The sequence below is a fragment of the Aythya ferina genome (genome assembly GCF_964211825.1).
Source record: "Aythya ferina genome assembly, chromosome: Z".
NCBI classification, from domain to species: Eukaryota; Metazoa; Chordata; class Aves; order Anseriformes; family Anatidae; genus Aythya; species Aythya ferina.
Window position 1 is genome coordinate 34,574,206 of NC_140299.1, and position 27,439 is coordinate 34,601,644.

At 38.9% G+C, this 27,439-nt stretch overlaps 1 protein-coding gene across 7 annotated transcripts in view; it reads right to left on the minus strand.

Annotated features, from left to right (window-relative positions):
• Positions 1 to 27,439, minus strand: part of FREM1 (FRAS1 related extracellular matrix 1) — a 71,200-nt gene that overhangs the window by 13,569 nt on the left and 30,192 nt on the right. For 6 of the 7 annotated variants that reach the window (XR_014687340.1, XM_084504740.1, XM_084504739.1 and 3 more), the window contains 18 exons: positions 26,581 to 26,748; positions 25,915 to 26,123; positions 25,056 to 25,149; positions 24,391 to 24,643; positions 22,260 to 22,457; positions 20,835 to 21,020; positions 19,546 to 19,742; positions 18,416 to 18,638; positions 17,406 to 17,550; positions 14,543 to 14,684; positions 12,949 to 13,144; positions 11,958 to 12,222; positions 6,764 to 7,178; positions 6,076 to 6,277; positions 5,372 to 5,516; positions 3,076 to 3,205; positions 2,733 to 2,805; positions 55 to 204 (listed from right to left, as the gene is read on the minus strand). Coding sequence is in view for 6 of the 7 variants with exons in the window: in XM_084504740.1 (XP_084360866.1) it covers positions 55 to 204; positions 2,733 to 2,805; positions 3,076 to 3,205; positions 5,372 to 5,516; positions 6,076 to 6,277; positions 6,764 to 7,178; positions 11,958 to 12,222; positions 12,949 to 13,144; positions 14,543 to 14,684; positions 17,406 to 17,550; positions 18,416 to 18,638; positions 19,546 to 19,742; positions 20,835 to 21,020; positions 22,260 to 22,457; positions 24,391 to 24,643; positions 25,056 to 25,149; positions 25,915 to 26,123; positions 26,581 to 26,748 (3,391 nt within the window). In the remaining variant the exon portion in view is untranslated. Of the gene's footprint in view, positions 1 to 54; positions 205 to 2,732; positions 2,806 to 3,075; positions 3,206 to 3,673; positions 3,899 to 5,371; positions 5,517 to 6,075; positions 6,278 to 6,763; positions 7,179 to 11,957; positions 12,223 to 12,948; positions 13,145 to 14,542; positions 14,685 to 17,405; positions 17,551 to 18,415; positions 18,639 to 19,545; positions 19,743 to 20,834; positions 21,021 to 22,259; positions 22,458 to 24,390; positions 24,644 to 25,055; positions 25,150 to 25,914; positions 26,124 to 26,580; positions 26,749 to 27,439 lie in introns of those variants that run through there. The other variant, XM_084504743.1, reaches the window with a different exon arrangement.

Sequence of the window (27,439 nt, forward strand, 5' to 3'; positions counted from 1 at the left end):
GCTACCTAGCCAAGATTGTCCCACAGTTTAAAGATGAAGATCAAAAGAGAATACCTCCTTTTGAGTCCAAAATTTTCACTACAGCTTTTGTCCTGGTGCCAAGAACAGCATTCACAGGGGAGTTCAAAACTACTTCAAAGACTTCATCATCTTCCTCTAATCCATCATGGGTAATTGCAATATTCCACATCTTGGTTGACATTCCTAACAGAAATAAACATTTTAATTACTCTTTAATTGCTATTTCAATCAATTGGAGTGTCAAAGAAATATATTAATTAACATGTCTGTAGCTAGAATGGAGTAGTTTATGTATGTTATTGTACTCCCACCAACTGACTGGACTCCTGCTGTTCTCCCAGATAACTTTAGGTTCGAATTTGCTCTTGAACAAAGATGATTCATTTCAAGTGCATACACTGTAACAAAAAGCTGCTTTAGACACTGCAAATGGCAATACAATACATAAATTTGGGACTTCCATTGGGATTTTCAGGAGGAAATGTAGCATATGCTTTTTATGCTGAAAACTTGGAGATGGAACAGCTATTCAAAATACCTGCAAATGGATCAAAGAGTACATCCAAAGAGGACACCAAGTACAACCTTTCAGAAGGCACAACATACACCTGGTTACAAAATTTGGCTTAGTTGCTTAAATTAAATTCTAAATTAATATCAGGCTTGCATTAGTGAAAATGAGAAAAGATTATTCCAAGACAAAGGACTAGACTAGTTATTAGCCAAAAATCTTCAGAATTTGTCTGTGAAAGGTCAGAGGTATTATGGCAGAAGCCAATCTGTGTACACATTGTTGTAATATAAATTTTTCAGGAACTGTTTCTGCATTACAAATTCAATGCTAAGGTCCAGAATTAGTATCAAAGACACAAGGGCAGCATGGAAAAATAGAATCTCTACAACCTTATGACACCTTCCGTTGCTTCCAAGTTGCTTCTTCCCAGTTTGTATCCTTTGGCCGAGAGCAGCTCAGTTAGTACCTACGGATCCATAAGCTTCAATAGGGCTGCCTTTGTCCTAACTTTCATTTAGAATTTATTGATATAAATCTAATGTGTCAAGTGGTTCCATCAACTGGCATGGTTGAAGTTTGTTTTTAAAACAAACCTGTCAGACTTATGATTAATAAATACAACTAATGAAAAAATATCAAACCTCTTGAATTGAGAACTGAGAAATTGATGCCCTTGATGTACCATTCTAGAAGGTCCTTCCAGGTAAACCTAAGCAAAAGACTGAGAGACAGCCACCCAGAAAGACCGTGTGAGGGAGCTCATCTATTTGAAAGAGAAGCTGGCCAGAAAAGGGGAACAGTGTGCACCTCTCCTGTCCACGTTCACCGTCAACTTTCATGTGACTCACCATCATAATCAGGAAGCACCATGCTTGGAGAATCTGCTGCTACCAGCAGAAAAGGAAAATTCAGTAAGGGGACTTACACAGAAAATCTCTTTGCAATGATTTCTAGCCATTTTCATCCAAAGTTGGGTAAGTTTGATTGCACAATACATTACAGGAAGGAGAGCTGGAGTGATGTGTAAGCACAGTGTGAAAGATTTTTTCACACTGATCTCTAATCTTTCTTCCATCTTCTAATTTAGCATGAAAAAAACGAAATCTAATACTAAATATAGGGCATTAAGGAGTGGCTCACTGGTTTCAGAGATTTCATGTGTGCTTCAGAGTATTGAAAATTAGGGCAGAGTTCCACCTTCCCCCCTCCCCACCCCTTTTTTTTTTAAATTGTTGTCTGCTGAGGTACATTTATGATTTCATCTATGGAATACAGTGCTACATAATCTCCAAAGGATGTGATGCTCTTTTTTAATTAACATAAAAGCTGAGGTGCTAAAGTAAAAATCTCCAGGCTGGAACTGACTTGCTGTATTCCCAGTATCTGTTTTCCAAATGAAGATAAGCACTTGGACTAATTTTTACCATCAAATATGTGCTATTTATTTCAGCCTTTTACCCATTCTATATTTTTTCTCCTCTATAGCCACAGTGACTTTCTGCCATTGAAATCTTACTCCTGTCAGCAGTGGCATAACCTCCACTATCATTGCAGGGCACACCCAAGGGGCCCTCTGTGGACTCCATTTTCTAAACCCTAATAAATCCTAGTCTATGCCTACAGAATGCATTCCAAAAATCTCCGAAAGGCTAGCATATGCAAACGGACTGATTGTGATAGCATATGGGTTTTCATACCTAGATAATTTATTTATATGCGCAAAAACTTTCTTTTCCCTTCCCTTCCCTTCCCTTCCCTTCCCTTCCCTTCCCTTCCCTTCCCTTCCCTTCCCTTCCCTTCCCTTCCCTTCCCTTCCCTTCCCTTCCCTTCCCTTCCCTTCCCTTCCCTTCCCTTCCCTTCCCTTCCCTTCCCTTCCCTTCCCTTCCCTTCCCTTCCCTTCCCTTCCCTTCCCTTCCCTTCCCTTCCCTTTTTTCCTTTCTTTTCTTTTTTTGGGTGAAGCTGAATCTCTGAATGGTAAATTGTGAAACTCAGTCCCAGAGTATTTTTTCCCCAGAGACACCCAAAACATGACAATAATGAAGCCCACAGCACTTCTGGAAAATGAACCCAAGTATCTTTAATCATATGTTGCTCCTCTAGCTATGAAAACATAACACATTGCACTCACCAAAATGAGACTTTACACCTTCAAAATCAGTGAATTTGTTTTAAAATTAGTCAGTGCACTTGTTTGTACCTGGATCAAACTGAACAAGTTTGGAGGGTGTCACTGTGAAGTCCTTTCCCAGCACAGCAGATATTTCATTGACCTGCAAAGAAACAAAGCAGTACATGGCATGCTGCAACCTGTTTCACCAAACCAGTGTGCTGTGCTGTGTGCTGAAGGTACAGCGTTTCCCCACAGGATCCCAGCAAGACATGCTTAGGTGAATGTGTGCATACACTGAAAAACAAGATGAAGGCCTAAAGAATAAATGTTGTGATATGCAGCTGTCATTCAATGCCAGTCCAAGGAAGAAATTAACAGACTCCACTACTTATTATTAGTTTCCAGTTAAAACTTTTGGTTTTAGCTTTACCTTCACTGCGATGAAGGCAGAGTCGGCAGAGTGTCCTGCCCTGGTGATTTTCAGGGACAGCATCCCCACATTCTCACACACCTCATACTCGGTCTGCTGCATTTCAATCCGAGACCACTGCAGCTCCAGCCTGTAGGCAGAGGAAGGAAAGCCTGCATAGAACAAAGCCACCTTTCCCTGCTGCCCCCACCCCCTGCTGTCTGCAGGGTCAGTAAGGTGGCGCTTCTCTCTCTCGACTGTTAGTCTAGGCAATACACATACTCAGTCTTTCCTTCCAAGTCAAAACAAAAACATTTGTGTGTGATTTGGCTGATTACAAAGTGAGAAGCAGTTAATAAATCTTCCAGTTGAGACCTTGTCTGACTCAAGCCAAGCTTAAACTTTTTTTTTTTTTCTTTTTTTTTTTTTTTTTTCAGAACCAGAGAGGTTCTGCAGTGGGTTTGGAAAGAGCATGGTTTGTCCATAACATCAGACAGGCCAAGCAATACAGGCTGTTGTGGTTCCCACCATCCCTGTGATTTGTTTTTATTGTCACTCCACAGTATTTACTCTGCAACACCCTCCTTTCCTCCCACTTCATTTCTCCTCCAACTCACCTCCTCTAGTGTATGGGCACACTCCAGGACTTCACTGCTTCTATATGTGTGTTCACCCCACAACCCTTCATTTCATACTCTGTGTGCTTTTCTCCTCAGCCATAGAAGTAGCTGAATCCAAACTTCTCATATAATCAATTTTAGAATGGCCTATAGGGAATGTGACTGAACCTTAGAGAATCCCATGCTGCACAGGGTAACCAATAAAGATCTCACCTTTTGAAAAGCTGTAATAAAAATTAGTGAGAGTCAGAGATGAATGAGACAGAGCAGAATGAAGGAAAATGAGCTTCACTACTTACAAATCAACCTCAACTTTTCCAAAACAAACTTCTAGAACTTTTGGGGTTGAATAGCTCTAACACTAGTGGAAGTTTCTTCCTGTCCTCCTAATATCTGCTGATACCCAAAAGTAGACAACCTACTTAGAAACTGATTTTCTTTCTTTTTTTCTTAAGAGTATTAATGATCCTGATATGGTGCAGCAGTCAGACAAAAGGTGGGATTCAATTTTGATAGTATCAATATACACATCAACTTTTCTTTTGACCCATTGACAATTAAGTGATGAACTATTAAAAAAAAAAAAAAAAAAAGTCACAAGCTTATAAATAACATAATGAAAACATTATTTTTTCCTTAAAAGACAAATTCCTCTTTGTTCTGGGGTCCAGTGCAGCTATAAAATATTTTCTACTTCTCTGAAATTCCTTTTTCCCATAGGAATAATGTTTACTCTTTTCGCTTTTCCTAAAAACTATATTATGCCTTGCTATTTATATGCAAGTTCCCATGCTTTCCCATGAAGAGTGACTGCATATTAATATTGTGTTTAATATCAGAACATCTCTGAGCAAGCACAGGGCAGCTGAGAAGCGCTCAGGTTAACTATGTTCAGATGTGTTTGGATATAGGGACATCTTTTGGCTTAGTGTGTAACTGCGGAAACACTGGCTCCAGCTCTGCTCAGCCTCAATCCTCTCTGTCTTTCAAGTGCTTTGCAGAGGGACCTGGAGCCTGAAGCCATCTGTCTGCTCCTTCCCCTTTTTCCTCTCCAGAGAAGTTTCCTTTGTGATTCCTGGTTTGTGGGAACCAGTTCAGCACAGGGAAATAGTGTCAGTTATTTTTCTCAGTTACTTCAGATTAAATAAATTGAACATTCAGTCCTATTTGCAGAAATAAGAAAAACATTGTCCCCTTTGGAAGAGTTACTCCCACTTTCAGCCTTTATCTTCAAAGTACAGTTCAGATGATAACCCAGTGTGCAATTTTTGTACAAAAGGTTTATCATATGTCAAAAGGAAGATTGGATAATATGCCTAGTTGAAACTGTAGAATTACATGACAAAGAGAATGATGTGTGCCCTCCACCTTCTTTCATTTCTCTTTTGAAAAATTATGACTCCCTTAGCTTTTACAGCTGAAGAGCATCTCCACCGTCGTGATCTTAGGCCTGTGGCACAAAGTGTGCCCCAATCTGACTTGAAACTAACCCTTTGTATTTTGCTACCCCAAGGGGAAGAAAACTTTTCTATTTTTTAGCAAAAGAAATGGTGGTTTGAGTCTTTGAAACCATAGCTACATTCAGTTGTGCTCAGCTTCCAGGCCAGCACTGATTCATTTGACCTTAGCCACCCCAGAGCCCTGAGAGATGATGTGCACAGTGCATTGCAGCGCTCAAAACCAACAATCAAACTTACATTTGGGGAACTGCTGAATTTCCACTGGGATCTGTGACCTGAAACTCCAAGTTGTCTGAATTCATCTCCCACAATGGATTGATGACATAAAGAATAATCTTGCTATTTACATCCTTTTGGCTAAACCCTTCATGGATAAATCCACCTGGGAAAGAAACGAAAAGTCAAGGTAAGTTAGAAGTCTTTTAAGTCTATATGAACCATGTAGCTCATACAGACTGTTTTCAATATTTATCCTTGTTAAACACTTAGAAAACTTTGAAATTCCAGAAAGCTGTTTTTATAACTACACAGCAACAGTTTATTATCCCAGTTTATTATAAGCCCCAGTCAATTAGCTCCTGTGTAACATGTTGATCAAGTGAGCTAGTTCGATATTCATTATTACTCTCCTTGTCATAAAGTTCAGAGTACATATGCTTTATTCTAGTTTGCTACCTCCTATACCAATCTTTCAAGCTTCCTTTCCTAAAAGCAGTTTCTGAACTGCAACTACTAACAATCTTCTCAAACTTTGTAAGGATTAATGATGAACATGACATTCAGGTCTTGGTGCAAAAGCTTTGCTACTACAATCAAACTTTACCCAAAGTTTGCTAAAAATTTTTGCTTTCCTCTGCCAAGCAACTATTAAGAGAATAGGTTTTGAAATCTGGTCTGATTATGTCCCAAAAGACGGAGATAGAGATTACAGAATACAGTACCCGATGTTACATTTTCCAGGTAGCCATAATGAGGACCTCGTAAAATCTTAAAAATTATTTTGTCATCTTCTGTATTGTGATCAGATGCCTTCAGGGACCTGGCAGTAATATAGATCCCATAATTGCCATTCTTCAGCAGTTCCACATCAGAACAGCAGTGGAGGTGAATAATTTTTGGTGCCATTTTGTCCGTATGATCCACCTAAATCAAAGTTAGATAAATGTATATTTATTTTACAGTATCAGGATATTCTTTATCCATTCTTCTTTTGCTACAAGCACAATAGCCTGCTTAGGAGAGCAACTATCATCTTGATTAGCTGTCTGCTCCAGAAGAAATCTGACTACCAGTTAAGTACTATTTTCCATGTGAGGTTTCCAGGCTCTGTTTGCACAATTGCTTGTTTCATGCAGTGAGATACAGCACATGCTTGGGAGAGCAACACAGGTTCTGTGTATCTCTTTCCTATATCTATCTATCTATCTATATAGATATGTATATATATTTCTCTGAGTAATGTATTGTGGTAATTACTTAGAACATGGAAAGCAAGCCTTTTAGCTTATAAATATCTCTGTTAAATAATAGGCTGCAGCAAGTAGCAATTCTAAGCTTAGTCAAAATCAGTGCATTTCCCATCTTATCATGCTATATATCTCTTTTAAGTAGGCCTGTGGTCACACTTGCCTGAATGGTGAATGCCACTGGCTCGATCTGCACCCTCCCATTCACGATGAAGCCTTGATTAGTCCTATCTGTTGCAACAAATGTAAATCTGTCAATCTGGGAATCCCCACCTCGGTGCTTGTATGCAACATCCATGTTGTCCACATCTTTCTGAGTGAAATTGTACTGTAGCAGCACAACCCCTCGATAATAGAGATGACCATATTGGGGGAGCTGAGCCAAGAGGAAGGTAAGGTCTTCATTAGCTGTGTCTGGATCTAAAAGCTGCAGGACATCAGGGGAAAGGAGTACCATAGCACCTTCCACTAATCTTAACCCTGTGTTCCTAGATAGTGTCGGCAAAGCTTGGTCGACTGCCTCCAAGGAGATCATGAATGTCCCATGCTTAGTCCTCAATCCATTGCTGATGACGAATCTGGCAAAAAGAGGCAAGGTAGTCTTCAACATGTGTCTTGATTCACCATCTACTGAAATGAAATGATAATACACACCTTTACTACAGGACTTGCCTGTGGTGATACTGCAAAACACATGAAGACTGGAGCTGATTTGAGATCAAACCCAGACAGTGGGGCCTATGTATAACTTAAAAACATGAAATAATATAGCCAGGTATATTGTCTCTGCAGGAATATGACAAAATGCCAAAGGAATGGCTTTGAGAATACACCTGTCAGTCTCAGCAGTCCTAACAGAGTTGATCTGATCTTCTAGCTCAGGTACAGATGGAGCATATCTAAAATGAAGGGATGGTACAGATACAGATGTATCTTTAACTATATCTTCACCTGGTTACCTGCCAGTGGTAAAGTGAATATGCTGGCTTTGCCTACAAATTGCAGAAAGAGGTGTGTAAAGTACATGGTCTGCCTGGACAATGGTTTTGTTCTGTTCACTGCTGCAAACCTGTTATATCTAGTAGTCCCCAAACTACCTAAAGAAGACAAAGTGGGAAAAGAAATGTAGAGATCCCTCCTCATCTTGCTTTATAGCCTAGATTGGGCACTAGCTGTAACTATACATTTCTGTATATTCAGAGGAACTGAATTATGTTTCTTTACAAAAGACTAGTGCAATTTCACTGAAATATTAAGAATCTGATGAATATATTGGGCAGAACTGTACAAGTTGCTAGGGTAATTTAAAAAAATATAGATGTCCGTACCAGATTTTTATCAAAGAGTCACATCTGCAGGATTATTACTCTATGTTGGGAATTTCTATTAATAGCAGCATAGTTTCTTATACTTCTCTCCCAAGCTGTAATAGCTCTTCAGATATACTAAAGACATGATTATGCTTTATAGTTATTTTTCCTTTCCTGAACTTGAAAAAGATAAAGATACCCATGTATGGAGAGAAAATCTGTTGGAAGTCTACCAGCTGGGTATGGTCTTTTCAGTATAAGTGACAGCATGCTCTGCAGACATTTATTTATCAATTTTTTTTGGCAGATAAAGACTGAGACAATCAGTCTTTTAACCTTCAACATTCATTCTAGGTTTCACTGCCAATATTACTACTTAAATATTTTTGTCTGAAAGCAGTAACATTGCACATTGTCATGCCCGTAACAAAACCCATTGATAGTATAGAAAAAATGAAAATTGTCTTGGAAGCATCTCATCAATCTTAATGTCACATCATCATAAAATAAATGAGACTTACCTTTCTCTCTACAGAGCTTTCTCTGGTTGTGGCACGTAGTACTTACTAAAGCTTCTTGGAGATTGGTTTTCATGCAAGTTTGTTCTGTCTGAGTGAGAACAGAGTACCAAAAGGCCTTGTTTGGACCAAGGCTGCCTTGCAAAGAAATGCTGTTCACATTACCTGTTTTTGTTTTTGTTTTTGTTTTTGTTTTTGTTTTTGTTTTTGTTAGTTAGTTAGTTAGTTTGTTTTGGTTTGGTTTGGTTTTTTGCACAATCCTTTGAGGACACATACAGCACCATTTAGACTGTTGATCTTGTGAGGGACATCACTGCATGCCAAAGAAAATATGTGGGCCAACCTAGCTGGCTGCTTTCCATCTATACCATATATATATATACCATCTATCTTCTACCATATATAAGTGGAATGAGGACTGGTTGAGGTTTAGATTTTTCCCCTCTTCTTGCTTTCTTGCCTACAGACTTCAGAGGAGTATTAAAAGAATCACAGTGTCAGAACCTGGTCTGCTGTTGTGTGCTTGGAATATTTGACCTTCAGTACGTCATGATGTACCTTCCTGTGTCACACAGGCTGTCCATCTAAAACTCCTCACTGACTTCACCAATGCTGGATGATTAGGGCTTGATCAACTTGTAAGCAGGCAAAATGCCATGAAGCAGATGGGAATGAGCATAGGCAGAGCAGGGACAATATAGCAGTTAGAAATATGTTTACTGAGGATGGTTTTCCCAGCTGGGAACCTAGAGACATCTGTCTGCACTGACCTAATGCTATTGTGCCAATGGTAAAAGCGTTGTGCTATTAGTAATCTAGCTAAAATCAAATACAGAATTAGAATAATGATGATTAATAGTATGCTAAAGGGAAAAAAAAAAAAAAAAAAAAAGGGCAAAATATATTCAGTGAAGACCTTATCTGTATCTCAAAAAATCTGGGAGATTGCAGCTGAAGTGAGTTTTGTCTGATTTCTTTGATGGCTATACAATCATTTGGATAATATCTGAAACCATATGCAAGTGAAAGACTTAAAGAGGGTAATTCAGTTTGTGAAAGTGAAGATTCATCCGGAATCTTCTACAGAATACCAGACTGGAGCATACTTCTTGATTATACATCAGATTGAACATTACAATGTAAATGTTGTATTCCAATTGATTTTACAGGTGATGAAGCTGTCTGTGTCCAAGAAGTCCTTTTTTTTTTCTGTACTTGGGGAGACTTTGTTTTTTTATTTCTGGTTTATGGCTGCTTCATCTTTCCCCAGGGAATGGAGAACAGCCAATATTCTCCTCACTCTGATGAAATTTAGGGTAAAACTCCCAAGCACAGTTAGGAGGACATGTTGCATGGTTTGATTTCACCATTACCAACATTTCATGCTTTCTGCAGTTCGATGGCAATAGAGTTGGCTGTAGGACCTACCATCTGTCATGGCATTTAAAAGATAAAAATGGAATCATAAATAGTGCCAGCTCATTACAAAATTGAGCCAGCGTGTCAAAATGGAGGACATTAGCATGTTCTTTTAGCATCCTGCTGCCAGCATCTGATGTCAGGTTGCTAATCACTTGAAGTCATCTGTCCAAACAAGCACTGCCAAATCTTTCTTCCAGGCCAGCAGCACCAAACAATACAGGCAAATTTATGACCAAAGAAAGTATTTCAGTGGAAGGTAAAAATCTGATCTTTTCATTTCCCAAACTCCTACCCACCCACCCTCCATAATTACCCATATAATTAACATAACCATTCCTAGTTTAAATAATAATAATATTCTGCCACAAAAATTATGTGCCTATACAAAACCAAATTCTTTGCCAAAAGCTAACTTCAAGGAACATCAATTATTGTGATTAAAATATTTATCAAATATCAATATTTATTAAAACATCACAACCTTACTTTTATTAAAGCTGATTTTCTAATTTGTTTTTCAGCAGTTGTCCTAAACAGAGGACATTGACCATATATATGCACATTTGCCCTAGAATTATTTCATCTGTTGTCATTAGTCTGGTACAAGTCATACTGATGCAAGCCACTCATACACTACCTATTCCACTACCTATTTTAGAGTTGGCACAACTGCAGGTTTTCTTGCCTGAGATAATTTTAGTTTTGGTCATAGTGTTTTACAACTGTATCACTAAGCTTCCATGTAGCCAAAGAATATTCATTCACTTTTCCTTTTATGACAAGTGGACCAGACAAGTCTCATAACTATAGGCATCTGAAAATCTGAATTTCTGTTGCACTGAATTCAGTGGAAGGGATAGTTTTAAGTGTTTCTACTGAGGAATGTCTCAAAATTACATTTGGCTTAACTATAGATAACGTCACTGGAGCTGCCCCACTGGAGCAGTGTCATAGGGAGGTTTATTTGATGTTTCCACACCCCACTTCCTTGGCTTCCCTCCAAAAAAGCTCTTAAAATGGTTGATGAAACATGTCCTTGTAGCTTCATCATGTATCATGGAAAATGCAGTAAGGATTCTATTCTTGTGAGTGTGAATACCTCTGAACTGCAACCATTAGGAGTGACACACTCCATTTCTCATAGTCACAAATGAAAAATAATTGACTTTTCCTGGGGAAAATCTGAATTTTAAAGGAACTTCTTTTTCCATAAAAGTCTCTTTTTAGGAAAAAATTAAAATAAATAAATAAATAAAACAAAACAAAAAACAAAAAACAAAAAAACAATGCTAACAAGAAGTTATCATTCTTTCCTTAGAAACATTTTATTTACTTCTGAACTATTTCTTTCTGAATTTTCTCTCTTTTACAAAACTTCCCTTGAGACAATACATATCCCCTGTTTTTACCTGAGGATAACTCATTGCATCATTCCATTCACTAAACAAGGGAAGTTTATTTAATAAAATAAGGAAATATTCACTTTAGGATTGAGCCTAGTCTAAGCTGGTATAAGGGAAAGGTTCAGAATAATGTGAAGCAAATTTAAATATCACTAGACTGCTGAATTGCACCTATAAGTAGCCAGGTTTGCTCCAAAAAAAAAAAATAATCCAGTTTCTACATGATTTTATGAGCCATTCGAAGCTAGTCAGAATTGATTAATTGTTTCCAGTGTGTTGAAGAACAATTTATGCATTCAAAAAGCCTACAAGAGAATAGACATAATAAACACGAATGGAAAAGCAAGCAGTTGGCTAATAGCTGGATGAAGCTGTTTTATCACATCCGTCCACAGCAAGAAACCAAAGGAAATTTACACAGAGGATACTCTTGGTCCATCTCCCCCACTTAAATCTTAACATCTGTGTAAGCTTGGGTGCTATGATAATATTTAAGCCAGTATCATTAATTGCATGTGCCTCTGGCTACTATTTAAGCATCAATTAGAAAATACAGTTATTACTAAGGCAGTCACAACTAGCTATATAAATATTGAATATTCCCATAGAGCTTCCTCTTTCTTTTATTTATTTTTTTCTTTTCGTAGTGGATATGCAAGAAATACAAGGGGAAAATTGTTCAGATGAGGTTTTGCATGCCTTACCTCAGTGTATCTTCTGGAACAGCTGCCTTAGTGTTGTGAACGTAACAGACTATTTGTCTTGCTACGTCCATTTGACTGAAGCTTGTAATGGGGATTCCAGGGTGGCTGACATACTCTATTTGTCCATACTGGGGTGGGGAAGTTATCACATACAGCAGCTCCTCTGGCTTGTCAGTACCATCCAGTGCAAGCAGGACGTTGTTTGTAATGTAACCCCGATCCCCTTTAGGTACTTTGAGAGGTTTTATGAAAACAGCAATGTCTCCTGCAGGATAGGCAAAACAACACAAAAATAGTCATACTGAAGTGAAAATTGATCTCTCGTGCATCATTTAGCTATAGGGAAATTCACGTGGGAAGGGACTTCAGGACCCTTCTGCTCAAAGTAGGGTCAGCCATGGTACTAACAATATCCAGTGTTCTCAGAGCTTGATCCCATCAGGGCCTGAAAACCACCAACTGTGGAAAGAACAGAACCTCTCTTGATGTTTGTCTCAATACCCATTCCTAAACTAACATGGTGTTGGGATAGCCTGATCTAATTTAGGGCTTTAATAGCTATCCAGTGAAGTAAGAGAGATTGTAAGACAACAGCACAAACCTGGGAGGAAGGGTTGTCTTTGAGCAACATTTTTCTTTTCTTATTACATTCTTGTCATTTTTTATTTTTTTTTTCTATGCTGTGATTTACTCACATAAAGATAGTTTCAGAAAGATACTGTCAATTATGTTTGAAAAGTAGCTAGGATTCCTTGGAGGCAAGGTGGAGTGCACTGCCTTAGGCAGAGGCTTTTCAAATCTCATGATGCCTTCTCCAGCACCAGGAGCATCAGGGCTCTGATCAGCGTGAAATTTGAGCAGAGAGACTTTGGGGGCTGCAGGGAGACTTGCCAAGGGCCTACATAGTGCTCAGGAAAGTATCAGGACGAGCCCTCAGATCATCTTTGTTTCAAAAACAAGCACTGTAAAACATCATCAGGCAGATCTTTACCCTTTTCCATGTCCTTGATATTTATGTAGAAGTCTATAGCTGGGGATCTGTTGTACCCATCCCACAGATAAAATGTGAACCAGTCTTGGTTCTTGGACCCTAGAGTTCCTGTATGGACGTATCTTACAAGGTTCATATCCAGTTCTTCCTGAGTACACTTCATTCTGGTTTGGAGAGTCACCCAGTCTTTGCCTACCTAGAAAGAAGAAACATCCCTCAGTAAATAGATGCAATCTCCTGTGTATCCTCCACAGTTAATTCTGTTTATTTGTGGTTGTGAGAACTGAAAGTGGCAGCTACCTGGCTTCCTTTCTAAGCTTTAGACTTTCTTCATATATGTTTCGTAGGTTTTGAAGGGTGGGATTTAGATGCAGTTTTTCCCAGGCATCTGTAAGCCTGGAGAAAATAGAGCTATCATAAATAAATGCAGGTAAATGGAATTTAGTGACTTTTACTCTGGGAAACACGTTTCTGTACACTTCTCAGTGAGACCCCAATAAGATGAAAATTAAAGAGTTCCTGACTCAGCTTGTGTTTTCTATTTCTTAATCTGACAAAGCTGCTTATAATTCTGTCCCAAACGATACCTGAAAGGATAACACAAATGAATCTATGGAGAACTCTAGAGAAGCATAGAAACTTAGAAAGTTCTAGCCGTCTAATGGAAAAATGCAGTGTCCAATACAATTTCCTGCTTTTCAGAAGATGATATGGTAGCCTAAGCTAGACTCTCTGTGTATTTGAAATTTAGCATGTAGTTATAGTAGCACTGGCTTCAGAGCAAAAGATATCAAGCACAGAAGGTTCAAGTACGCTCTGGTACCCTCTATATTCTAAACTGTCAGACTTGTCAGTAACTCTCTCTTGTCCCAGTGTGTAGATCCCTTTGAATTCACAAGCCTCACATGGTCCCAGATTCTTTCAGAAAGCCACGATAAAATACTTTGGGGCTCACAAGTTTTTAAAATTTATTTTTTTCTTTCTATTATATGTGTGTGCAATAAAAAAGAGGCATTTTTTTCTCTCTTTTTTTTTTTTTGTTCTAATATCTTACCTTTGGTTAGTAGATAATCATCTTTCATTCCATTTCTAATCTTATTTTCTAACTCCCCTTTTGCTATATCCTTTTCTTTTTTTTTTTTTTTTTTTTTTTGTCTTTCTTCTCCCCATGCTTTTCTTCTAACTCATTAATTAGTCTTTCAGAAACGTCTCCCACCATTCCTTCTAAACCCTAAAGTAACTAAAGTAATGGCTTACTAGCCACCTTTGTTGGTCTAGAACTTTTTTCCTTCCTTTTTTCACTTAGTTTCACCCCACTGATTGTCCATCCCAGCATTTCTCTCCATTGTCACCTCAGATGATCTGTCCTGCTTTTCACCTTCCCTCCCATCCTGTTGAGGATATGGCTTTTAGTGTCAAAGCCTCTGGAACAGCATCATTTTTTTGTTCAAATACTCTCTACAATTGAACTAGCCACATCAGTCTACTTCAAAACATGAAAGAGATCTGGTAGAAAAGGAAAAGAAGCTACATTCTATCTTAAGAAGGGATAGTTGTTCGCATACCTGCTTCTTGTCAAAATATAAAACCTAACCTTGAGCTGAAGCTGACCATTTTCTGGAAGTCTTTCAAATAAGTAGTAAATTCTGTCCCTGGGGGTATCTTTATCTTCAGCTGACAGAACAGCACTAGAAATTATTCGAGTTTCGCCCATGTTCACCTCTATATCATCCTTCCTGCAAAAGTTAAAGGTTATGCATTTATTTAATGCAAGAAAACTAATGCAATACATAAATTCCTTTCCAGGAATATGGATTACCCAGATGCTGACAGAAATAAGATCTGCAGAATGGAACAAGGTTCCTATTTCAGCTCAAAACAGGAGAAGAATAGACCAGCTTCTCCTAACAGTGGTGAAAAACAACAAAGCAGCTCAATATGACAACTTCAGATTTACAAAGTCTGTCTTTTTCCCCCAGAAGAGTACACCATAAACAAAAAAGCTGCATTATATGTTACTGCCACTGTGGACCATAACAATATTGGCTCTGATGTTTATTAGAGAAAAGACTCTTTTTCAGTTAACTAGCTATCACTGCTCGTCTTTATCTTCAAGAGACACCCATCTACAAAGAACTAAGTGTCTTATTCTCTGAGCTCCCTGTTGCATATTTCTTTCTGGGTGTTTGAAGCAGGTAAATAGGTTAAAGTCACCTGCTCCTTGACAGTCAATAGCCACATGAGCTTTTTTCCTAGTTTCCTTATTTAAACTGAAATGGGTATGATTTCATGCTTGGCAAAATGAGAAGCAACCACAATGACATCATATAGCAAGGCATGTCAAGTCATGTGAGTGATAGGTCAAGCAACCTTGATAATTCACTAATATCACTAATCATGCTGGGGCTATCCAAACATAAAGACCAGTTGTTTGACTTAAAGACTGTATGACCAGGGAAAAGAAATTTCAAACAAAGAGTGTGTGAAGATAAACACATTTAGGTATGCTCCCCAAATGCTTTCTAATCCCAAAACATTTATCTGCGTAGCAGTTAGTTGGTTAAGTCTTTATAGCACCCATGTATCTGATCCTGAGAAGAAGCTTTCAAGGGGAATGCGTGGGGGCCTTATATTCCCCAACGGCACTCCTTGCTACAGCATGCAATCCAAGTAGTGACAGATTGAGTTTTTGGCAAACACTGCAGATTAGAGCCACTGTTTGCCAGCCGTTCTTCAGTCTGTTGACCATAGCTAATGGAGATGAGAACTGAAACTCCTTGGGGTGAAAAGATGCTCTTAGATCAAAAGGTGAGAAAAAGCTTACAGGTATTGTCATATGTTCACTTGCAAAACATCTCAGTGGCATAAGGGAGTTCATACCCCACAGCAAAGACGTGGCAGCTGCATATGGTGGCTAAACCACTTTGTGCCAAATTGGACATGTTAGAGCACTACTGCTTAACTGCTGGCAGCAAACTGCATCTCAGTGGAAGAGTAACAGGTAAGAAGCATTAAGTTCATAGAATGATAGAGTTGTTTTGCAAGGAAATGGCTCAGTATATGCTACTGTTCACTACAGGAATTGTGATTTGTAAGATGTAGTACTGCCAGCAAAAGAAACAACCTTTTCTGGATCCAGCTGGGCAAAAGTGCTCTCCATCACCTTCCTTCAGAGAGAAAGATGGAAAATGACATAGAAGCATGGAACGGCTTGAGCTGGAAGGGATCTTAAAGATCATCTAGTTCCAACTAGACATACCAACATTCAATAAGCAAAGAACAAAAAGGCCATGGCCTTTAATCTGTGCTTATCAGTAGCTGATGTAAATATATAAACTATATCCTTTATTCTAACTTGAAATGGACTTTGTCCCTTGTTAGTGTTGGGTGGTTTTTGATAATCCTCACTAGAAAACTAACATTTGTATTGCAGGAGGCTCTACATGGTAAACAAAACAATTCAAAACTCTCTGCAATGGGAAATATAGGTCTGGTTTGAAGATAGGCCAAATCCATACTGTTCTGTAGCTAAATATCCTGAGGGATCAGAAATTCCTGCATTAGTGGCAGCCTGCTTAACATGCTGCAAGTCATTTCTGAAACACAGACTTTGGAGGTTTGGAGCCATATCCCCAAAGCCTTCAGGCCTCTAGCTCCCCATCTGCCTGCCTGGGTCTGGAAGACAGCCAGGAGGATGTAGGCCATGACAATATTCTGGGGCAGGTCATCAGTTGAAAAATGGGGATCCCAAGGGACAAGTTCCCTACTAAAATGTCCAGGAGGTTCAGCTCAGTCACAGTCAGCTGCCTATCTGAAAAAGGTCTGCCAGGCAATTTCTGACCAGGGCTAATTCATTTATGAATTCTAGTATTGGAAAGTAAAGGAGATTAGTGTATACCTCATAAAAAGTTGAATTAGGGCTGAGCAATAGAGTATTTTTAATTGCAAAGAAGAGAATCATCAAACTGAAAGACTATCCCTGGTGAGTCAAGGAGGTGTCAACCTTGTGGACTCTTGTGAAAGAGCTGATTTCAGAGGGGTGTTTGACAGGCGGCTGCAGCAGGGAAGGGTAAAGCAAAGCATCTGGGGTGGATACCAGTACAGTGGCCCGCAGAAATGTGTAAATATCAGGGCTCCCTGACAAACATCTTGAAGTAGGTTGTGAAAAACAAAACAGGCATGTTCTCCCTCTTTCTTTTCCAGTATTCTCCCTATACGCAACTAACAACCCTGTTTTATGTATTTTGAATACTGAGCAGCATTCAACATGTCTTTCACTAAAAATGCTTTTATTAAACATTCTGATAGTGACCCACATAGAAACATCTGTGTTGACATTAATCTCTGACTAATTATGGAATCTTCTCCTTATCAGTCACAGATTAGCTCCTTTGATCACTTTTGGATCATTTTGTCTGATCTCAGCCCTGTGCCAGAGACAGAAACATGTGGCTTACTTGCTCAGCACTGGTTTCTCATCATTAACTGGGATGACCTTTACAAAAATGGTTCTGAGGACTTTATGTTTCCCATCTGAGAGCTGGATTTTAAAGCTGTCAGTGAGGTTTTCAGAATTGTCATGCATGTACATCAGCTTCATTCCTATGGGGGGGGGGGGGGGAAGGGGAGGAGGGAAGGGGAGGGAAGTGAGACAAAGAGTAAGAGAGAAAGGAAAAGAACAAATAAATCCAAAGTGACCTTGGTGAGCTGCTGCCATTCATTAATTTAACAATGTAGTAGTGACTCAAAGACACCAGTCTGACCAGCCTGAAGGAGTTACCCACTTCACGAATGGCTCTCTGTCAGACTGGAAGAAGACACATTTCTTCTCCTCTCCCCCTTCCAATTCATTTTAACAGAGACCACAGAAAGGGTGAGACAATTAGGTAGTACTCTCTGTACCTTGAATAATCCTCAGGGAGCTTTAAAGTCTCCGAGAGAAAAGCTGGACTTGTGGTTATGGCTATGGCCATGGGCAATCAGAAGATCTGTGCTGGAAATAGCTAATAACAGATAATGGTAAGCTATAGAGCCTGATTTCATACCCTTATCATTTATGGCTATGTTGAACCCCATAATAAATATATATGACTAAATATGACTTCTCATAATCAGACAGCATGTTTTTAAATGAATCTCTCTCTTCTAGATGCTGTCAAACATTTTGAAATGTGTTTATTGATATGTTTCAATACTCCCTTTATTCTTTTCAGGGCAGATGGCCTCTCTAGTCAGATTACTACCTCTTCTGACAGGTAGGCCTCTCAGGGTGAGTTTATTGGCAGTTCCTCAAATCATTAGATAACATTAGTATTAAATAGGTTGGTTTATATTCTTTAAAATTATCTTGAAATTATACCTAAGGCAAATGAATAAATAAGTGATGAAGGTTTCTTATGGTGCCACTTTGTCTGCTATGAATTATTAAAGGAATGAAAGACCAATGTCAGAAGAACTTTGCACCTACCATTCTTCAGTAGGTCCATAGAAAATTCATGAACAAGCAAGCCATGCCTGTGGTGGTGAATTAACTCTTTGTAATGTAGAGTATCATGGCCATGAACTCCATTAATGAGGAAACCATGCAAGGGCTTCTGCACAACCCCAAATACCAAGTGGTCTTGAGGCACATCCAGATCAACTGCATTGATAACAGAGAGATCCAGCTCTTTCATCTCACCCTCTTGAACCTGACAATAAAAGAAAAAAAAAATCTTTAACATAAAAAGAAGCTGTAGCATTTTAGCGCACTTTTCTAAGTAGACCTTTTTAATCTAGGAGTCTGTGTTTCCTCAACTTCTTTCCCAGTAGTTCTTGAGCAAAGCTACTGATTTCAACCAAGTGTAAGAGGCATAGAGTAGTAAGTGGTTGCAGTGATGAAAAGGTGAGATAAGGAATTCATATCTGCCCCTATTAATAGAAAAGCTTTGGTAAGTAAAGATCATTTTAAGACATTTACTTAGGTAAGTAAAGATCACGTTAAGCATTAGTGAATGCAGAGAGGAGAAAGCCTTTAAACACATAAATGTGTATGTATATATGATATACATACATATATGTTTATGATATAAAAATACACACAATATAAAAATGTGTATATGAATACACATTTATACATATGTCTATGCATATATATGTATAGATCTATAAACATGCATACACTTTTTTCTTTACAGTAAGATAAACTCATGTTTCCCTGGCATAGTAGTCACAGATGTATTATTTATATTAAAAACAGTCTTCAGAGAGAGGCTTTGCCAGGAGCAAATACTACTCTGCAAAAAAATTCTGAAAGACTCATGTGTAACCAGAAGAAGCATAAAGATCCTTCTGCTGTCTGAATGACTTATTTCTTTGAGACCTCATTTACTTTACTTAAAGTTACCAAACAGAGCTGTGCACAGCTTCAGGCTCATTGAAGCTGTGTCTTACAGGTTTACATGGGATTTAACTAAGGTGTTTCCTGAACTAGGCTGAATTGCACACGAGAAGGGAAAGATACAGAGGAATATATGTCAGAACAATGTTCTGATTTATATTAAAGGGTGTTTTCTATAAAAAGTAGTACTATGGCAGGCATTTTTCTTCTGTCCTTACAGTGATGTTTCTTGCTATGAATTCTGGGACTTCATCATTGGTTGGGCTAATCAACACAAAAAACGGGGTCTCTGCTGAGCGATGCAGCCCATCGGTGACATAAAGTACAAAGTGGTCTGTCGTTGGCTCCATTCGCATGTACCTGGCTTGTACATAGTTTATGTTCTGGGCTTTCAGGTGCTTCAGCTGAAATGAAGCTAGAAATGTTAAAGAAATGAGTTAGTGCAATCAGTCTTCTGTCCACTGGTGTGACATACCATAAACAAATCTGAAACTATGCCCTTCTTCAAAGACCAAATTGTTTGGATTTTGTAAGCTCTCAGACATTTTCTTGTCTGCCTTACTGGGTACTGAGGAAAAAGACAGAAAAAGGCCCTCCCCTCTAACACTCTGCAAATCCCAGTTTCAGACCTCAAGGCAGGGAGGGAAGGCAATTCCTTGTTCCCATGATGCTCAAATGAGAGGACTGATGAGAGAATAGGAGCTGTTAATCCTTCTCTTCCACTACTCACAAGCCAGTTTGTGACTGGAAAAAAGTCAGTCGCTGGGAAGAGAAAGCCACCATGCACATTTCCAGAGGAGTATGCTGGACATATGACCTTCTCTCTGTGGCACACCACTCTGTCCATCTTAGTGTAGATTGCAGAATGGCCCCAGATAACAAGACCCAGAAAACATCTGGGGCCTAAGTAATTACATTGATTGTTTTTGACTGGCAGACCAAGAAACCGGGGACCAAAAGGCTCAGCAATGCTGGGTGTCCAGCTGAAGACACAAGTAAGCATTACCAGTGCATGCGTGGTACAGTTTATTCTGCAGCAATTGAAACTGCCTTGCGGTATTCGAAGGCAGACCAGGGAAAAGACTGAAGTCAACTACTATCTCTATCACTTTTGCAACTTGGCCTTGGAGAATAACACAGGATCCAGATTTTTCACATCCTCTGCTACAGGTTTTTTTTGACAGAAATAAAGAGAGGCTGGGGGAAGGTTGCTTGGGAGAGTGAAGGCACAGAAAGCAGATTAATATTTCTTATTGCCACTTCTACTGGATTGCAGCTGGAATGCATAACACAAGAGCTGGCTTGTACACTCCAAGTGCCAATTGTTCACATTTGCATAGTTGCAGTCTCTTTTTGAACTCCCCCTACACAATCCTACAATTCTTAATTTGCCAGCCACTGCTTTCCCCAGTAAGCCCATACACACCTGAAGCTACCTTTCCACAGCCCACCACATGGTTCTCTCTGTGTTTCATCTTCTCTATTACTTCATGTTTTGTAGACTTACCTATGCTTATACCAATGTTGCTCTTCTCAAACCCAGGAGAAGGCAGTATATTTTCAATGTAACCAAACTGGGGAGGAGAAACCAAGACAAACTCTAAGTCATCGGCAGTGGTGTCAGGGTCAGTGGCAAACAAATGGTTAATGGTAAGGGCTGCTGAGGAGCCCTCCTCCACCACAAACCTTGCACCTGCACACAAACAATATGATAACCATTACTGCTTATTAAGTTCAGCTTACTATTGTTTTTGTTAACAAGAATGGAAATAATAACTATGGAGGAAATGACAATAAATTCAGAGTTACTGAGGGCATTGGTTTGCCTTGGGGATTTTTGCTTACACCATCAACTTTCCCCATCATATAAGTAAAGGGGAAGGGTATCACACAATCATTTTACTGGTAAGTTATTAAGTATGGTTTATGTGCTGCTCAGAATCACTTGTTACCTCTGTTTGTCAGAGCATTAATTACATGATAGCTGTTACGAATTGCTCATAATGAACAATTTTTCATGCATCATTGCTTAATTTCCCTGCTGGGACAAGGCTTCATTTCCAGAACATTGCTTGGGTGATAGCCTGTAAATTACAAAACTACTCATACATATGCTTAAATATTCTCTGGAATACATACATATACATGATGCATACAAACAAATGACATTGAAAAAGAAAAAGACAAGCATATGGAAAGCACACCTTTAATACATATACTACAAGCCTCATCCAAAGCCCTGTGATTCAATGGAAATTTCACATAGTAGCTAGTTGTTGCATTAAATGTTTGTTATCAGCACAATTTCCTTTTCAGCTGAGAACTTTTGATCCTGAAAAGTACTAGAGAAAAAGTGGCTTCTGATCTATTCATTTCATTAGTTACATATATGGACTAGATTTGTTTCTATTCATTAACAGAATTAAACATAGAAAATAAAATATTCCCTTCCTTGATACCTACATACTCATATAAACTAAATTTCTGTTGCATACTTAACACACAAAGGTATATACATGTAGATACTTATGGGTATGTTTTTGCATTGTATAAACATAACAATTGTTTGGACCTAAGTTCTGGGATGAGATGTTGCTCTGTTTTACCCAGACATAGTGTACATCTACAACAATACACCACATGTGTAGATGGATGGGATCAGATCTGAGCACCCTAATTTCTAGCCACATGAATATGCAGCTGAACTCATACTTGCACCTGCAACTGAATTTGGTGGTTGCACTGCACTAGTAAAAGAATAAATAAATAAATAAATAGAAATTCAATCTAAAACTTCTGCATGTTGATCTCAGCTGACTCTTCCTGGTGCTTAAAGAAAAAAAAAAAAAAAAAGCTTGAGTCTTTAGCTGTTACATTAATTACTGCATAGCCCACATTATAATAATATGCTATAGTGAGAGGAAGCTTTCACCAGTTGCAATGGATGGTGGCTGGTTGTCCACTGGGAGTATAGTGATGTTAAGGTCATACACTGGGAATGGATCATGGAGTGGAACTGGAGGAGGAAGAGGTCTATCATAACAGCAGTCTTTCACATCTGGGCCAGCTTCACCATCAGAAATAATAAAGGTTAAGATCTCAAAGGAAGGAGTCAGGCCAATCTCCCCACCTGGAAAAGATGTTGCAAGTAAGAAGAAATGTTTTACTATAAGGAACCAAAACTTCAAAAACTTCACAAAGAAGAGTCTTGAATCCTGCAAGGAGAGACTCCAGTATTTGAAATCAAAAGATGGAGACAGACCAAAAGAACAAAACAAAACAAAACAAACAAACAAACAAACAAAAACAGTAAAATAACTAGAATTCTTAATTTGGGCTGTTTGGTCCACAGTTTGGTTTGGTATTTTTAAATAATTTTAATCAGATTACTTCTCTTCTAGAATAAAAAGCTGTAGACAAGTGTACAACTAAGTTAATATTACTGCTTTAATGTTATAATTTAATATTTTAATATTATAATTATAATTTAATATTATAATTGTAATATTACTGCAATAATATAATATTCAATTGTAATAAAATTGCTAATAGTCCTCATGATTCTGTTCTGCTTGTACTGAAGCATGTTCAAAATGTTCTTTTGTGCAGAAAGGATATTTTTTCTGGATTCCTCATCCAAGAAAGTTGGCAAAGATCTTTCTTGTATAAAATACTGTCACTCTGTGACATGAGGCAACATTCATGCTCTTCGGGAAGAAAACATTTTTGCATACCAAGAAATGCATGTATTCCTACATGCCTCTTAACCAAATAAAATGGACTGTAACAAGGACTGTGCTTTGTTACTGTGCTATATATGATGCCTATATCCAATCACTTTCAAGCTGTGGGCTGATGTTGAATGTCACACAACAGGCCACAACTGCCACCCCTCACCAGAAGCATCTGAGGGTGAGTGCATTCCATTTCTCAGCAGCCCTGGCAGCCTGCATCCAGTGCTGCTGCAAGTTGCTCCTGATACACTGCCTGAGAAGGAAAGGGAGTGACTCCCTGCCTCCTGTGCAACAGCTACTGGAAGCACATCTAGCATGCAGAAAATTGGGAATGGCAAATGCAAGTGACTTTACTCTTGAAAGTCAGCTTCTGGCCTTTAGTGCCCCTGCAAAACACTACTATTAAAATAGCATTCACAATATCTTTAGGATAGTGCACAAAAGTTTGTTATGGGTGGCCATAACCAAGTACTTCCTTCTCTTCTTAAATGCCAGCTGTTCATTTTAGACAGCGCCAAGCCTGAAAATATCACATAAATTCCCCACGCTAGCACAAAATTACAGACTAATTACACATAAAACTGGAGCCTTTGGAAAAAAAAATAATAAAATTAAAGCTGTCATCAGAGATGCAGAAAAGAGAACCTCTTTCATGCTAATAAAAGGACCAAATTAAGTAGGAAAGGGAGCTAACCAGCCGTTGATTTCTATGAGTAATTAAAAAAATGTATTTGGGGATTTTAAAGATAAAACCACAAAATGACATCTTTCACCACATTCTCTTGAAGGAAATCTGAACACATTTTACCTTGTGGTACAGATAGACTGTAAACTTTCCAAAAGTGGGTACCTATCTAAATTGGAGAGGCAAGTGGCTAGTACCTTATGTTGTAAGCAGTTCTCTATTATAACTCAGCATCGATATTTACAGCATTACATTACTTTATCTACACAACTAAGAAAAAAGTCAAAGATATTTTAGTGTCATAAAACAAACAAAAAGATTCTATTTAGCTTCTATTTTAATATTAATATTGATAAAAATAATTTAAAAAACAATATTGCATCTGCAGCAGTGAAAGATATTGTCCAGGATTATGTTGCTTTCACGTAGCTCTACTATAATTTTAATTTCAAACAGTGATTTGGAGAACACATTAAAACATTTGATAGTAGTACATCATCAGCCCTGTTTCAAAGGCACCTCAGTTTTCTCACCAATCACAACATGTGATTTCTCAGCAGCTCCTGCTGAGCTTCTGGGAAGATTTTATGGATAAGGTTAAATTTTCTGCCAAAACTACCTGACCACCTCCCAGTCTCACTTACCAGTATGTTTATATGTGACTAAACCAGAGATGACATCAGCCTGGGAGAAACGCTCCACAGCTATGCCAGCTTTCCTCACCACCCCATGGTAGGGCTGGCGAACCAGCATAAACATCAATCTCATGTCATCACTGTCTGCATCTGTGGCATAAATGTACTTGGAGGAGAGGACCACTTCTTCACCTTCTTGGCAGTGTACCACAGGGATGAGGCCTGTTTGCAAAATGGGTGGCTCATCATTCACAGGCAACACCTAATCAGAAAGAGAATTTAAGATCTTTTATTCTTCATTTCAATGAAAGCCTGTTGTTTTAAATGCATTGCTTTCCAGACCAAACCATCAGCACACTGTCACAGTAAGAGTACATTGAGCTCTCTGTGAACAAGATTGAAACAGCTGAATTAGGTCCACTGTTAAAATCCAGATGTGAAAGTAAACCAAATTAAGTAGACTGTGTAAAGGAAATGGAACACATATATTGCTTCTGTCTTTACTTGCTCAATGATAAGGATGATTTGCCAAATTAACCCAAAAGCTAGGGTGAAAATGAAACCTAACAAGTCCATTATCTCCCAGTTTCCAAGGGAATATGAAGATTTTCAGAAGTTAAGCTTTGCAGTCTTCTGCATGGGCAAATGCTCTCAGAAGTATGCAACACACTGACCTTGACATGTAGGATGAACTCTACAGAGTGGATGCTGTCTGTGGCTGCAAAGAGGATTTCATCAGTAAATGTCTCAGAGCCATCATGCCAATACCTGTGAGAAAAAGAAGCCATACTAATTTCACACAGAAAAAGGAGTTGTGGTTTTTGATCATGCCAGACAATGTGTATGCCCAGATAGAAAGCCAATCCCTGTGCAAGGGTTCCTATCAAAGACTTACAGTTCTAAATCACAGTATGTTCAGAAGGCTTGTGGGGTCTCCTATGTGAAGAACACCCCTAAGATATGGCAGATATCAACTACGAAAAAGTTTTCACTGAATCTTTGTTATTTCTGCTCTATTAAACTTGCTTTCTCTCTGCAGTACTAACAGCCTCTGACTAACAGACGGTAACAAAGTCAGGGATCTCTAATTCTGCATGCAGGCAGAAAGTCAGCATCCTGTTCTCACCCCAGATACAGTAGCAAAATTTGCATCTTCAGGTTAATCAGTTTCAATAACAACCAAACTTTCTTGTAAGTTTCATTAAAAGAAAAAAGCTGATAACTGTTGCATTCTTCAAAGGAACTACATGGCTGCATGGCTTCCTCCTCACATGCGTGAGACAATGCTTCCTATTTACATCAGACGTGGTCTCTAGCTCTGTTTACTGGCCACACTTCTAGTTAGTTTCCACAGTGACCTTTGTGGTCCTCTGAGGCTGAGGTGGTAGTTTTGGCCAGGAGCAATATTGCCAGAGCCTGCTGCAGTGAGAACTTCTTGCTGTAGCCTCTGCACCTCACACTTCTTCACTGCAAGCATCTCACTCATCCAGCTGAGACAGCCACCACGAGAAGAAAAGCAAACACTCTTCTAACCTGACTGCCCTGGTACGCAGCTCCCCACAGGAAAACCTGTCACCTTCACTCATGGGAACACTATCCAGCTCCACCACCCCGTGCTGAGGCTGTCGCTGCAGGAGGAGGAAGAGATGTTCTTGTTTTGTGTCCACATCAGAGATGAGAATGTGTCCCTCTGTGACAAGGCTCAGGCCACCCTCTTCCACTGTCAAGTGGCTTGTAAAAACCTATACGGAGGAGAAATGCTTAACTGATATTTGCTACTTCATGTCCAAACATACATTGAACACAGCAATTTCAATTTGCTCTAGTATTAAGACAGGTGACATCTTAAAAATCAAAACACCAAAGGCTTTAATCTTTTCTAATGCATCTAGAAAACCTGAAGAGTATACTAACAGTATGCCTTAATATGTAAAGCCCAGTCCTGATCCCATTCAGGGAGGCTCTTGACCTTCAAAGGCAACAATGCAGAATAGGGATTTAGGAGTTGTGGTTGAAGCCCTCAGTTTACTCACTATAAAAATTTTTAAATTAATAATAATAATAAAATAAATAAATAAAAATGAACAAACAAACAAAACAAACAAACAAACAAACCAGGCAGAGATCAGGACATTTCCCTATATTTCTTTTTTCTACGCAAAGCCAAGTCCTTCAACCTCCACCTCCCCATCACCCTACCTCTGGGGCTTGGTTGTCCACAGGAAGAATTGTAATATTGAAGCAGATCCCATATAAAGTGCCACCGTGCTGATTGCTGACAGAAAAAACAAACTTCACTTGCTGAGGTTCAGGACCAATGTCCTGAAGTGGAGGCATATAAGCAACTTTCATGTAGTTGACAGCATGCTGCAAAAAGTGAAGAGGGGTGCATGTAAGAAGATAATATAGGAGTAGTGAAAATCAGAACTTCAGGGACCTTTCTCATCCCCTCATTAGATGTTATCTGAACTTGCAATATTAATTTCAGGAACATTGCTCACAGTCTTTAGCTATTGACAATACTGTGAGCAAGTGTATCTTTGCAGAACCACAGAATGGCCAAGGCTGGAAGGGACCTCTAAGATCATCTGGTCCAACCCCCCTACTGAGCAGGATCACCCAGAGCACAGTGCACAGGATGGCATCCAGGCTGGTTTTGAATATCTCTAGAGAAAGAGACTCTACAACCTCTCTGGGGAACTTGTTCCAGTGCTCTCTCAGCTGAGTACAAGTTCAAACACTCAAAACTCTTGTGGCAAATAATACAGTCATACACAGCAAGTGATTACAGAGGCAATGGCTTTACCTTCTTGATGGAAAATGAGCTCTTTAAAAATGCTGGTTCCAGAGCCTTTTCCACACTGTGACTTTAAAAAAATTATCTAAACATAACTTTTATTACAATATCTTCCAAAGCAGCTGAATTTGCCCTCACCCATATGAATAAACTGCACATCCTGCTTCCACAGGTAAGTGCAGACTGGTGAAAGAGCCTAGAACAATCAACAAAATTTTTCATTCGAACACATATGTTGGGTTAGGGATTAAGGACCTCTAG